Raw genomic sequence first — 13,230 nt, forward strand, 5'->3', positions numbered from 1 at the left:
CAAACCCATGTCCCCTGCATCGGCAGGCGGGCTCTCAACCACTGCGCCACCAGGGAAGCCCCGTAGAACAGTTTTTAATATGACTTGGTTCACTCCCTCAGAGCACTTCAAACCTGGGGAGGCAAGTAGCAACCCAAAGAACTGAATATGGCCCGTATATATGAGACATGCAGGTGGAGAGCTAGGAAGAGTCCCAGGAAAGGAAAACCATGTCTAGTTGGAGAGATCAGAAAAATTGAATGTATAAGGTAAAATCTGAAAACAAGTCAAGATTTTAAGATAGTGGGAAGGACAAAATGATGGGGAATCCTTTAGTGGAGGGAAGAGAATGAGAGAAAGCCCCACTACTACCACCACCGAGGTGAGGGAGCCTTCGTCGAGGAGGGGCCTTGCAAGGCCATGGTATGGAAGACCTGGCACTCTGGGTTGAAAGTACGTGCATAATTTGTAGGTGAGCAGGCACCGAAGTTTTGAGTAAAGAAATGGCATGATCTGAACTGCACAACTCAGGTGGAAAGTATCTGAGTAATTCATTCTTAAGGGTCAGCTGCTAACAGGGACACAGCCTAATTGTATTAGAAACATGCCTCTCACGATGGTTACATTTTAGGCTGAATTTTGATTTATGCAGAATGGAGTTGTTTCAAAGAAAAACAGATTCTCCTTCCTGGCATGTCCTCCATGGAGATGTACAATTTTGAAAAGAGAATAATCGAAGTGTTGAACATTTTGTTATTAACCCACCAATCAATTAATCAGTGATGGGTACTCTCGTGCTCAGAAGCTCCTTGGGCTGCTATAGAAGATACAGAAAGATCTAGGATGCCATTCATTGCCTTTGAGGAATTTCTAATCTGGTTCTGGACACAGGACTCCCAATCTTAAAACATGGAGAGAACGGCTTAAGGCTAAACTCTGTGCTGCTTCCTGTTTGGTAGTCATATTTCTGAGAAGGGAGGGTTCAGGATAAAGGATAGAGTCATTTGAGAAGTTTTCAGGAAGAGCCTTAAGCTGGGTTTGAAAGTCTGTGCAGAACTCACCTCTGTCCACAGGAGGATGAGGAAGCAGCAGAAACATTTTGAACAAAGGCAGTGATGAGAATTCTCTCTGTGGTTTGTGGGAAGAAAATGGATTACTGTCAGCAATAGGGAAGAAAATCAGGTACCTAGGATGAAGCCCAAGTGAGGGTGCTGAAAAACCAGATCGAGACTTTTTATACTGTCCCATAAATAATGCAGAGCCATGGAAATTTTTCAAAGATCTCTCTTTTTTATTGTGGTCAAATGTACATAACCTAGTTTACCATTCTAACCATTTTTAAGGATACAATTTAGTGGCTTCAGTAATCACATTATTGTGTAACCATCACCACAGTCCATCTTCAGAACTTTTCATTATCCCAAACTGAAACTCTACACCCATGAAACACTAACTCTCCACTCCCGGCCCCCCAGCTTCTGGAACCCACCATTCTACTTTATGTCTTTATGAATTTGACTCTTCTAGGGACCTCATATCAGTGGAATCATGCAGTATTTGTCCTTTTGTGTCTGGCTTATTTTCCTTAGCAATGGAAGATTTTTGAACATAAGAGTGACACCACAACAACAACAACAAATTATGAAAAGCGACGTGGGTGTTGTTGATTCAAAACTGGGGTTTGAGAGGGTAGTCAGGAGACCACTTGGCATGTAGCCATGGCATCAAGACGATGCCAAAAGAAATGAAGATCGCAAGACTTTTTTTTTAACAAAAATATGACAGGATTTGGTAGCAGAACAGGAATGGAAAATGGAAAACGGAAAGACGAGATGACTAGGCAGGAGCTAGCTGATTGGTGGTGATCCCCATTAAAGTGCAGAGCTGGATAAAGGGATTTGGTGTCGAGGGGAAAGGACTGTTTCTGTTTGGACTTGGGACATCTGAGTTGACAGTGGGATCATGCAAAGTTCTTGTGCAGTTAGAAACGGGGGTGGAGAGGACACATGCGGGGAGGATGGGCCCCTCCTTCAACGCTCAATCCAAAGGATTCCCCCACCCCCGGGAGGGGGCCCTCCTACCTCTTCAGGCTGAGCCGAGCACTTTCTTTCTCTTCACCTCCTCCTCATCTTCTTTTTGCTTTTGTTTTGGCAACTTTCCTGCTGTTGGAATTATTGGTTTACACATCTCCAGCCCCGCATAAACTGAACCTCCATTGGGCAGGGCCTGTACTTGATCTAGGGATAACTTCTGGATACCAAAGGAACCGAATGTCAATACTTTGACCTTAAATGTAGAAGAACTCAAAAAGGGAAGAAATGTTCTTATCGAAGATTTTCTTTACCAGACTGTGAGTGTAGGGCAGGGAGCGCAGAAAGAGGAACGGGGAAGCTCTGGTTTAATGTCAGATGATCCAGACATTTGCAAATCTACATGAATGCGTACAGACCACGTTTTTATTCAATATGTTGGATTCTCTTTCTAAGCATGGAGACTTCCAGAAAATCATTTTACATCGCCTATTCCATTCCCCTCTCTAGATTATCCTTGCTCTGGAATGTTGGGTATGGTGTCCGGACTTATTTCCGACTCCCAGATCACAGCATCCAACCAAGGGGACAGGAACTGGATGCCTGAAAATATCCGCCTGGTGACCAGCCGCTCGGGCTGGGCACTGCCGCCCGCCCCGCACCCGTACGTGAACGAGTGGCTTCAGGTGGACCTGGCGGAGGAGAAGATCGTGCGGGGCGTCATCATTCAGGGGGGCAAGCACCGGGAGAACAAGGTATTCATGAGGAAATTCAAGATCGGGTACAGCAACAACGGCTCGGACTGGAAGATGGTCATGGACGACAGCAAGCGCAAGGCCAAGGTGAGGCCCGGGCGGGGGCGGCGCCGGACGGGGGCGGCGCCAGGAGGGGGCCCTCCCTCACGGCCTTGACTTGAATCAAGGACCCCGGCCTCTTCCTGCGGAAGCGCTGCTTCTCATTTCCTGAAAGCCGTGGGATCCGCGGGGGCGAGTGGTGGAGACAGTAAGATTCTAGGGGAGACAGGAATTCCACGGCTGAGAATCGCGTCGCTGGTCACCTTTCTCTCCCGTAGGGAACAGCAGGTGGCTCAGGGGACCGGGAGGTCGTGAGGGTGGGTCCAGGGGGCCACTGCGGTAGGAATTCAGAATCTCTCTGCAGACTCTAATCTCTCCGTGAGCACCCGCCCCCAGACCCCTTCTCTCAAGCATCCCTTAAGTGTATTTTTAAATTTTTTAAATTTTTATTTTTTTATTGAATGAAAGTCTTTAAATTCTATAGTGCTTTACAGTTTTAAAAAGTTTCATAATTGTGCTGAAATACACATAACAGAAAATTTGCCATCTTAACCTTTTTAAGTGTACAGTTCAGTAGGGTTAAGTACATTCACGCTGGTTGGTGTGCAAGCCCATCTCCAGAACTTCCTCATCTTGCAAAACAAACTCCGCCCCCATTAAACTATAATTTTCACCCCCTCTCCCCCAGCCCCTGACAGCCACCATTCCACTTTCTGTTTCTATGCATTTGACTACTCTGGGAGCCTCATGTAAGTGGAATCAGACAATATTTAGCCTTATTTTACTTGGGATGATGTCCTCAAGGGTCATCCATGTCGTAACCTGGGTCCGGATTTCATTCCTTTTTAAAGCTGAATAATATTCTATCGTATGTACAGACCACATGTTGGGTATCTGTCCATCCACTGATGGACACTTTCATTGCTTCTAACTCTTGGCTATCATGAATAATGCTTATGTCTATTTCTTATACATTGGAACCTTTCAAAAAGCAGTTGGCTCTTGAGGATCTAGTGAAAAAGAAATATTCCAACCTTCACCAGAACATGTGGCATAATTTTTTTTTTTAACGAAACAGGTATTCTTTAGTGAGTATGTTTTTCTAAGGCTCTTGGTTAAATATATGTGCATTTCCTGAGCACAGAACACCAACTAGGAAAGGATGCTCTTGAGTATGCTGCATGGCCTGGAAACTGATTTCAGATTAAAATAAGGAAGCGCCCCCAGAAGTTCAGTTCTGCATGCAGAACCATATGTGGGTTCTGTATTCAACTGATGATACTTCTCACCCCTAGCACAATTGGCCTTTCGGTCCCAGTCTTTCCGTCCCTGCTTTGCCAAGGACCTACTCCTTTTATGAAAAGGTTTCAGCTCATTGGAGGGAATGGGAGTGTGGGAATATGGCTTCATACAGTCACTGGGGCCAAAGGCTTTGCAGGCGGCAAACAAAGCCGGGCCACGCAGCCAGCTCCCACTCGGCCCAGATGTGGAGGCTCTGCAGAGACTGTCCCTACGGCTGCGCTCCGCACCAGTGAGCGGACCACCAAGAGGGATGATGCTGTCGGAAATGTAAGAATTCCTCTCCCATCTCATCCCCAGTTAACTTGTGGTTTCTAAAACATTTCCAGTGGTTTTTTTTTTTTTTTAATCTATGTGCAGCTACTTTCTTGCTTGTGTCCATTTCATTTTCCCCTTTTATGTCTACCCCTCTTGTTTTGGTAGAAGAAAAAGTAAAATAAACATCAGAAACTGGAGTTCCCCTAAGAGCCGATCTTTTCTGAGGAGTTGTGAGCCCTGTGGCTTTAGCACCAAGTGTGAATATGCTGCAAATCAACAACTTCCCGGAGCCGCTGTCGCATGGCAGTGTGAGCTGTTGTGACATGTTCTTCAACATTCGGTTTCTAAGAGGGAAAGGAAACAAATTGCCATAGGCTTTGGATGGGATGCGTCTTATGCTTCCTGGCCTTTAGTATATAATCCACTCGTCTGCGGATCAAGTCTAAAGCTATCACTCCCTTTGTAGGACATCGCATATAGCATTCACAAGAAGCCAGCACACAGCTTTCAATTTTAACAAAAAACTCCATTCAAGATCGGTTGAATGTGTTAGATTTTTTCCTAAAATATTTCATCCATCATTATCATGTTCTTATGTATTTAAACCATAAACGTCTCTACATTGTTTACATGGCATCTAATCTCTGATTCCTAACGTGTCCTTCCCCTGGAATAAAATCTTCAAGATGAAAAAGGAAACTGGTTAAACCTTCCATTTAGGAGCAGTATTTATTTCTAAATTGCACAAAGATAGTTAAAACATACTGTATTTAAACTTGCAAATGAAGAGTACCTGCTTAGGATGCCAAGTACCTTTTACGTACGGTAAAGGGAGCACACTGTTTTGTGTTCCAAAACAGCACTTTGATGGATTTAAAATCCTCTATGCCCTCGCCTTACTTCCTACCCTTAAATAGTGTATGATGGACAAGGTACCCCAGAGTCTTTGAATCAACTAGACTTTTCAGGGGCAAATAGATCTAAATACTCCAAGCCCTCTTCTTCTAAAGCATGATTAGTGAAAGGACACAAAGACGTTTTGTAAACAATCCTGTGTTAGCAAACTTAGCCCAATTCCATACGGCCCTTCCTTGCTAATATTCTGCCCCGTTCATCACTGACAACGTTTATACTGTATTTACATTGTGCTAATTCTTTGCTCAAGGTAAGAGTAGGAGAAAAGCCTGGGACTCTGTAGATATAAGTGCTTTTCTCCTAAGAATGTTGGAGCTATGTTAACGTACACAGAACTTGCGTGTGTAGTAATACTATTTTTACTGTAATTAGTATCTTACTGAGAACACTTAATTGGGCCTGACGTTATACGTCAGATTCTTAATTAATGGCAGCAACTGCAGTTCTGTCAAGAATGCAGAGGCCCCCGGTAGTGAATTTACTCTTGAAAATGATAAAAGGAAACTTTAATTGAGAGAGGCGGGTCTGTGTTAGCCCTGTACTTCTAGATTCCTGGAGGATTTTCTGAGTTGAAAAAGGTCCATTCATTTACTTCTAGAACTCAGAAAAAACCTCTAGTTATGTCACAACCTTCCCAATCTATCTTCTCTTGCTTGTGTCACCCATTTGGCCAAGATCTCTCCACCACCGAATGGTGGCATCTTTGGCTGGTTTGTGATGTCTTGACCCAGGTATTGGGCAGGGTTCCCACTCCTGATGGATACGGCCACCCACTCAATATGATCTCCCAGATTTGGAAGCCCAAATCACAATCCGTTTAAAGAAAAAGCAATGAAACTGAATGTGTGGCCATGGGAATAGACCTCAGTGTCCTAGACTTCAGTGTTGTCATCTACTAAAATGAGGAAATCAGACTAGATTGTTTCTAAGGGCAGTGCGGTGAAGGACGCCAGATAAGACTGGTAGGTCTGAATCCCAAGGTCATGGGCAAATTACTTGACCTCTCTGTGCCTTGCCTGTAAAAGGAGGGCCATAACAGAACCTACCTCTTGGAGTTGTCTTGAGGATTAATTGAGTGAATACATTTTAAGCCCATGGAACAATGCCTTGCACAAGTAAACATCACATGATGCTTGATATATAAAAGGACACTCCCAGTGATAAGGCAGTTTGGTTTTTCTAATCCCCTCCCCTCTTCCCATTCTGGACAGGGTTAGGAATGGGAGGGTTGGGAGAAGAGGATACAGACAGGCTTATCCATTTCTTTAAAAAGAAAACAAGCCTATAGCCATTGCTCTATTTTCTTATGATTCCACTCAAGGATTTTGACCTTCCTGTCACTGTAAAAAGGAAAACAGAATATAATCCAGTGGCAGCAGGACAATGACGGCCGGGCTCCTGAACATGTCACAGTGATGTCGAGTTAGGAACGCTCTTCACCGAGGTGCCAACTCACTGCAGTGCAACCAGGCATCAGAACATCGCTTAGCGGTCGGGACCCTGTCACTTTCCTGAGATGAGAAAGTCTTTTATCTACAAATGCCTCCAGCTGGTGGTACTGCTTAAGTCAACAGCAGTTCCAATGGATGGGAATAACCCAAGTCCTTGGTTACAGAGCGCTTGAAGTACGTGAAATTTACTATCTCCTCCTCCAGGAATGGAATTCCTCGCTCTTCTAGAGGACGGAGTTTTAGCAAAACCAGGACCCATTCATTTAAGAGAATGTGACAGGAGTCGTTATTGGAAATGTGGTGTCTGTTACAAGCTCTGAAAAATGGCAGGCTCCCTTACTGAGTTTTCTTCCTCCACTTTTTCAAGGAAGTGGTCAAAGTGTCACTTCTCCCAGGCACATCAGACTGTTATTTAAAAATGTGTCTCATTAAATCCTCAGCTTCTGGTCTAGCCTCAGTGTATCCTCCAAAGTTTCTAAGAAACGACATCTGTCACTTAGAGAAGGTTTAATTGTTTTTTTCCCTTCTCATTTAGGAAAGGAATGTCAGCCATTTACGAAGTAGTAGAATGAGGTCCATTTCTCTGCCCTGCTAAGAGTCCTAAAGGAAGGACTTTTCTGCTGAAAGGGAGGTTTTGTTAATACCTGTTGTTCTTCATACTTCACAGTCTTTTGAAGGCAACAACAACTATGATACACCTGAGCTACGGACATTTCCACCCCTTTCCACGCGGTTCATCAGGATCTACCCCGAGAGAGCCACTCACGGCGGACTAGGGCTACGGATGGAGCTGCTGGGCTGTGAGGTGGAAGGTAAGCACGATTTCCAGAGCCCCCCCCTGGTTCCCCAGATGTTTTATTTCCTTCATCATGCACTTATGCCCCTGACGGTGCTGCTGCAAATTGCCCCATTTCTCCTGGGTGATCCTGTGTCTCTTGTGCCTGCTGGTCCGTAAGGCTCATCACCTGGCGCCCTGCACGACTTATTCAGCAAATACGCTACTGAGCCTCATTTCTCCCTGTTTCAACAGGAAGACTTGTAGACAAGCAGCCTTCTCCTGTCCCTAAGTGCACACTGCACCATTCCCAGATCTTTCCGCTAGTCCTTTGTCTACCCCCTTGGGATTCGTTTATCTTCTCATTTGACAGTGTTTACTGAGTACAAGTTCTTTCCCAGACACAAAGGAGGCACCAGGAACACAAAGGTCTATAGGACGTGGACCTTACACTCAAGTAGTTCAGCATGGATGGAGGTGGTAGACCAACACACCAGCACTTTTTGCCCCTGGGCTTTGCCCCTAGAAACCATGCCCATCCTTCAGGACTTAGCACCATGCCCCATCTTCCATAACAGTGCCTTCACATCCTAATTTTTTGTGGGTTGTTTCCATAACGCTCCTCAGATTCTGTGGGGTTGTCTTCTTTGACTTTTTTTTTTTAATGATGTGTTATGAAATTCACATAACATAAAATCCTCCATTTTGATTTTTTAAATTATTTTATTTTATTTTATTTTGTTGTTGTTGTATTTTGGCTGCACCTCATGGCATGTAGGACGGTCCCTGACCAGGGATCAAACCCAGGCCCTCGCAGTGAAAGCTCTGAATCCTAACCACTAGGCCACCAGGGAATTCCCTAAAATCCACCATTTTAAAGTAAACAATTCAGTGGCATTTAGTACGTTGACAATTATTTATGCAACCAACACCTCTATCTAGTTCCAAAACGTTTCCATTGCTCCGAAGTGAAACCCCCTACCCATTAAGCAGTCCCCCTCCCTCTCCCTCCCTCAACCCCCGGTGACCACAGATTCCATGACCTTCTTAGTGTTGTTCAGAGGTCCGTGTCTGGTCCAAGTTGGCATCTGCAGTGTTGACTACCATCACATACTAGCAGGAAGCAACATTTGACAGGCTGAAACATCAAGACGTTATCTTGGATGAATTTTTGTTGTTTTTTTTGTTTTGGTTTGGTTTTGCTTGGTTTTGGGGGTTTTTTGGCCACGCTGTGAGGCTTGAGGGATCTTAGTTCCCCGACCAGGGATTGAACCTGCACCCCCTGCAGTGGAAGCACAGAGCCCTAACCATTAAACTACCAGGGAAGTCCCCTGCATGAATTTCTTAGGCTGCTGCAGAGAAACAAAACTTTACATGAGATAATATATATAATGTACAGTGAGGTCTGTCTAAGGATAGACTTAGGTTATCATAGGAAGGTCATATCAAGGACAAATTCACTTCTCACACTGACCTCAGACCTGCACTCTCCTCTGCATTTTTTCACATAATGAATGAGATGAATGTTTGAAATAATATGATGGTTGCTTAGTGTACTATTTAATGCTTTTGTGCATTGGAATTCCCATCTGCCTTCAATTTGGGCATAAATGAGTAACCTTATACCAACTTTTTCATCCCCATAAAGGTCTTTCTCTAGGTTAGTGCAAAGAATGGCTATTGTTGGTACCCAGATGTTCATCCATTGAGCATATGCTCAGAGTTGTTTGGAAGGATGCCTCTTAAATATCTCCTTCTTGGGATTTCAAAATTATTTGTGTTTTCAGCTACCCCAATATAATTACATTCCTGAGCACATTAAATATCATAAAACATTTCTTTTTTTTTTTTTTTTTTTTTTTTTTTTTTTTTTTTGCGGTATGTGGGCCTCTCACTGTTGTGGCCTCTCCCGTTGCGGAGCACAGGCTCCGGATGCGCAGGCCCAGCGGCCATGGCTCACGGGCCCAGCCGCTCCGCGGCATATGGGATCCTCCCAGACCGGGGCACGAACCCGTATCCCCTGCATCGGCAGGCGGACTCTTAACCACTGCGCCACCAGGGAGGCCCCATAAAACATTTCTTACACACTCAAGAATCGTAAGCTATAAATCACCATCCTAGTGAATAATTCGCAGCTGCTTTCCTATGTGTTTATTTAAAAGCAGGCCATTATCTCCGATTCTTTATTAGGTAGTTGTTTCCATATCTGTAGTTATGTCCCAGGACCTCTGAATCACCTAGTCACTGTCAACACAGACCAAGAATGACCATGTGCCAGGACTTTGGCAAAGATGCCAAGAAAAAGAAGGGATGGGCAGGCTGAACCACCTGCAGACACATTCGTTCAGTGTGCTCAGCAGTGTGGTTGCCTGGAAAAGGGCGTCTGCTGCTCCGATGCAGGACTTTAGCCTCGATTCTGGGAAGCGACATTGATTTAGAAGGTGGAATGAACGGAGAGTTGAAAAGACTGAGCCTGGTGGCAGTTTGCCAGTGTCAACTCTGTGGTGGGGTAGCAATGGTGGTGAAGGGATTTGCTGCAGATGTTTGCAGGCACTCACCGAGGTGGGGAAGTTGCCCCAAGCCACACAAGGAGCCAGCATCCAGGGAGAGTATTGTCAAAGCTGTTTAACACAGCCGGTGAAAGGGAATGTTTTTCTTCTCCCTTAAAACGATTAACAGGCCCTTATTACATACTGACTTTGTACCTTGTGCTACAGGAGATACCCAAAGATAGAGAAAGAGGGTGAGGTGCAAGCCAGCCATCTCGGAGTCTCCATCTTATTTGGGGCCAGCACTTATGTTTAAGAAACAGTTAGAGAACCACAGAAGATAAAATATTTTCAAGTAGTAAAATGGGGACATCACTTTTTACTTTTTTCAATTTAATCCCCGTACTACCCTGGGCCACTTCCAGTGCAAAACTCCTCCTTTTTAAATACCATAAGGAATGTGGAAAAACCAGCAAGATGAATAGAGAGTTTGAAAGTGGCACGTTACCAAGAGCAAAGGCAAGCATCTGGATGGCCAAAGAGGATTCTATTGATTCAGTGTTAGCAATAAGCAGAACCCAGAATATGTGTGTATGCATTTTACAAAGTCTAGTTTGTATGCCTGAACGGTGTGAATATTACCTGTACGTGGTGATTTCCTAATTATTATTGGTGTGTGTTTGGGGCAGTTGAGGAAGTTGAAACTAGCTATGTTTCTGCATTTATTATAACTCTGCTCAGTCCTTTAGCACAATAACAAACAGGGTCAAATTTTTATTGAGAAAGCAGCAGTTACCAGCACATTCCAATTGGCCAGAAGCTATTCGAGAACAGGCCCCCACTCCCAGCATCTTGTCTGGTTTTCAAACATCAAGAGAACTGTCCATTATCTCAAGTCATGTAAAGTGAAATGTAATGCCGAAAACTGTAAGATATTAAACAGATTGCAAAAATGAGTAACAGGCTGGAAAAAAAAATAGACGGAACTAAATTTAAAGAACTTCAAAAGCAGTCTTTGATTAATGTTGGCTACTTTTCAACTACAAACTCAAAGCTATGGGAATACCTGCCAGCAGTGGAATGTAGTCCTCTGGGAGTTAAGGTAAAATGACCCCAGGGAACTCCCAGACACCTGCCTTGGCTCACAATCTGAGAAGCTTACTTAGAGGGAAATGGAGTTGCTCTTTAAAAAAATAAAGAAGTAAAGAACAATATTGTACTAAAAATGAATGTTGAGACTCCCTTTTGGGGAAAATATTACAAGATAAACTTAGCAAACTTAGTAAATACCAAGAATGTAAAAGAATTCATGACAAGTGAGTCCTCTAGCACCTTGAAAATGAAAGGAAAAACAGTTCAAGCCAAATCTCTATCATCAAAGTTCCCAACTTCAGGGTCATGAATAAATAACCAGTGAGAATACAAGAACTTTTCAGAAAAAGGACGTGTATGTAGATAACAATGTATAAAATGCTAAGGCAGCCAATTCTACGAAGGAGATATGGATCAAATACCAAAACAGAGCAGTCCCCAATGCATTCTGCAAAATCCGAGTATATTTCGCTCCTGAAAGAGAGGCAAACTACGCTCCCGGTCTTCTAACCACAGATTATAGAGTTTTCTGCAAAAGCATTAGCAGAATCAACGGCCGGGGGCTGGAGAATACATTTCAGAGGTGCGAGAAAATAATGTTTGGATCTTGTTTCAGCACCTACAGCTGGACCGACCACTCCCAATGGGAACCTGGTGGATGAATGTGATGACGACCAGGCCAACTGCCACAGCGGAACAGGTGATGACTTCCAGCTCACAGGTGCAGAAACCATCTTCATCCCATTGCTGTGCCATCTCAGTTCATGTTGTAGTCAAGACCTGCTAATTAACGTCTGTTTGTGTTTGCGGAAATCCTCACGGCGGCAGGCGGGAGGAAGCCTTGCCAAAACACGTGCATCTTCATTTCCTCATGTCGTCATGTAAACAAATTGTCCTTCACAGCCACAGCCATTCGAACGATAATTTTAGCCATTTTCAGAGCCAAAGGCTAGGATTGTCTTCATTGGATAAGAATTCCTCCATGGCTAAATGTAACATAAACTGATTCTCATCTTCGACCTCCACCCCCTTCCGAGATAACATATGCACCACCCGTACATAACCACACGCTGGAGAGCGTTTATTTTCATTTTCTAACAGGGATCAAATTTTTTGAGTGGCTCCTTTAACCAACTAATTAATGAAATCAAGCTTATATTTGAAATGCAGCTTTTAAGCTAGGATTTTGCGAATCGTTTTACATTAGAATTTACAAGGGCAGAATTTGTTGTTATTTGACACCACCACTAGCAAATATATCAGGGATGGTGTGTGCCACGTGCCTCACCGACTTATTTAGAGGATTACTCCATGATATTCTAAAACCCTAAAAGCTAGAAAGTGACCTTCTCTTCTCCTTGGACTGGCAGAGGAAACATTAAGCAAGTGGGGAAATGGGATGCCACCATTTGGAAACTGGCCAAAGCACTAGAATTATCACCCTATTGCTGCCAAAGGTACCGTGGGGCCTTTACTGCTACCCAGATCAAAACAGAGTTTCTTACAGCATCTGACTCCCATTTTACATTAAACACGAGCCCATGGATGCAGGTCTGTATTTTTACCCAAAAGGGATTCAGGAGAGCCCACGTAATTTATTTTCATGGGCGAAACTAAAGGCGTTACCATGTAACTTCACAATAGTGCCACAATAGTGCACTAACGCCTTAATGTAAAATGTGGAAGGAAATGTTCCAGATTTCCAATTACTTCAAAAGCTCTCTTCTGAAGGAGCAAGACGGCTCTGCACCCTGAGATGGAATAAGGGGTAAAATCTAGCTCAGAAGTTTAGTACCATGAACTGAGTTTACATTTAAATCCTACTTCCTAAGGTTCTCTGCCTCCAAATTTCCAGGATAATTGCTTACAGTCGAATGGCCAATAAATGTCACGTGGCTATGGGCTTTTGAAAACACATCTTGTATATAAGTAGTTGCAAGCCACAAAAATTACTCTAATTAACGCAGAGGGCTTTTCTTTGTAAGATGTCAAGCTCCAGCTAAAAAGCTTATAACAGCTGATGTTAAAACAGAGTACCAGTCTGGTGAAACAGGTCCTACATAACCTTCCCAAGGTCGCCTGTGAACACTCTGCAAACCTCAGGCTTTTTGTAAACCCGGTCACATGTCCCATCCGTAGTGAAAATCC

The 13,230-nt window shown here is 43.9% G+C and overlaps 1 protein-coding gene across 7 annotated transcripts in view; it reads left to right on the forward strand.

Annotated features, from left to right (window-relative positions):
* The window catches only part of NRP1 (neuropilin 1), a 139,966-nt gene that overhangs the window by 105,826 nt on the left and 20,910 nt on the right, over positions 1 to 13,230 (forward strand). For 4 of the 7 annotated variants that reach the window (XM_060097681.1, XM_060097682.1, XM_060097687.1 and 1 more), the window contains 3 exons: positions 2,520 to 2,851; positions 7,394 to 7,538; positions 11,699 to 11,803. In XM_060097681.1, coding sequence (XP_059953664.1) covers positions 2,520 to 2,851; positions 7,394 to 7,538; positions 11,699 to 11,803 — 582 coding nt within the window. The remainder of the gene's footprint in view (positions 1 to 2,519; positions 2,852 to 7,393; positions 7,539 to 11,698; positions 11,804 to 13,230) is intronic. The other 3 variants (XM_060097684.1, XM_060097685.1, XM_060097686.1) reach the window with 2 other exon arrangements.

This window comes from Mesoplodon densirostris, chromosome 4 (assembly GCF_025265405.1).
Source record: "Mesoplodon densirostris isolate mMesDen1 chromosome 4, mMesDen1 primary haplotype, whole genome shotgun sequence".
Taxonomy (NCBI): domain Eukaryota; kingdom Metazoa; phylum Chordata; class Mammalia; order Artiodactyla; family Ziphiidae; genus Mesoplodon; species Mesoplodon densirostris.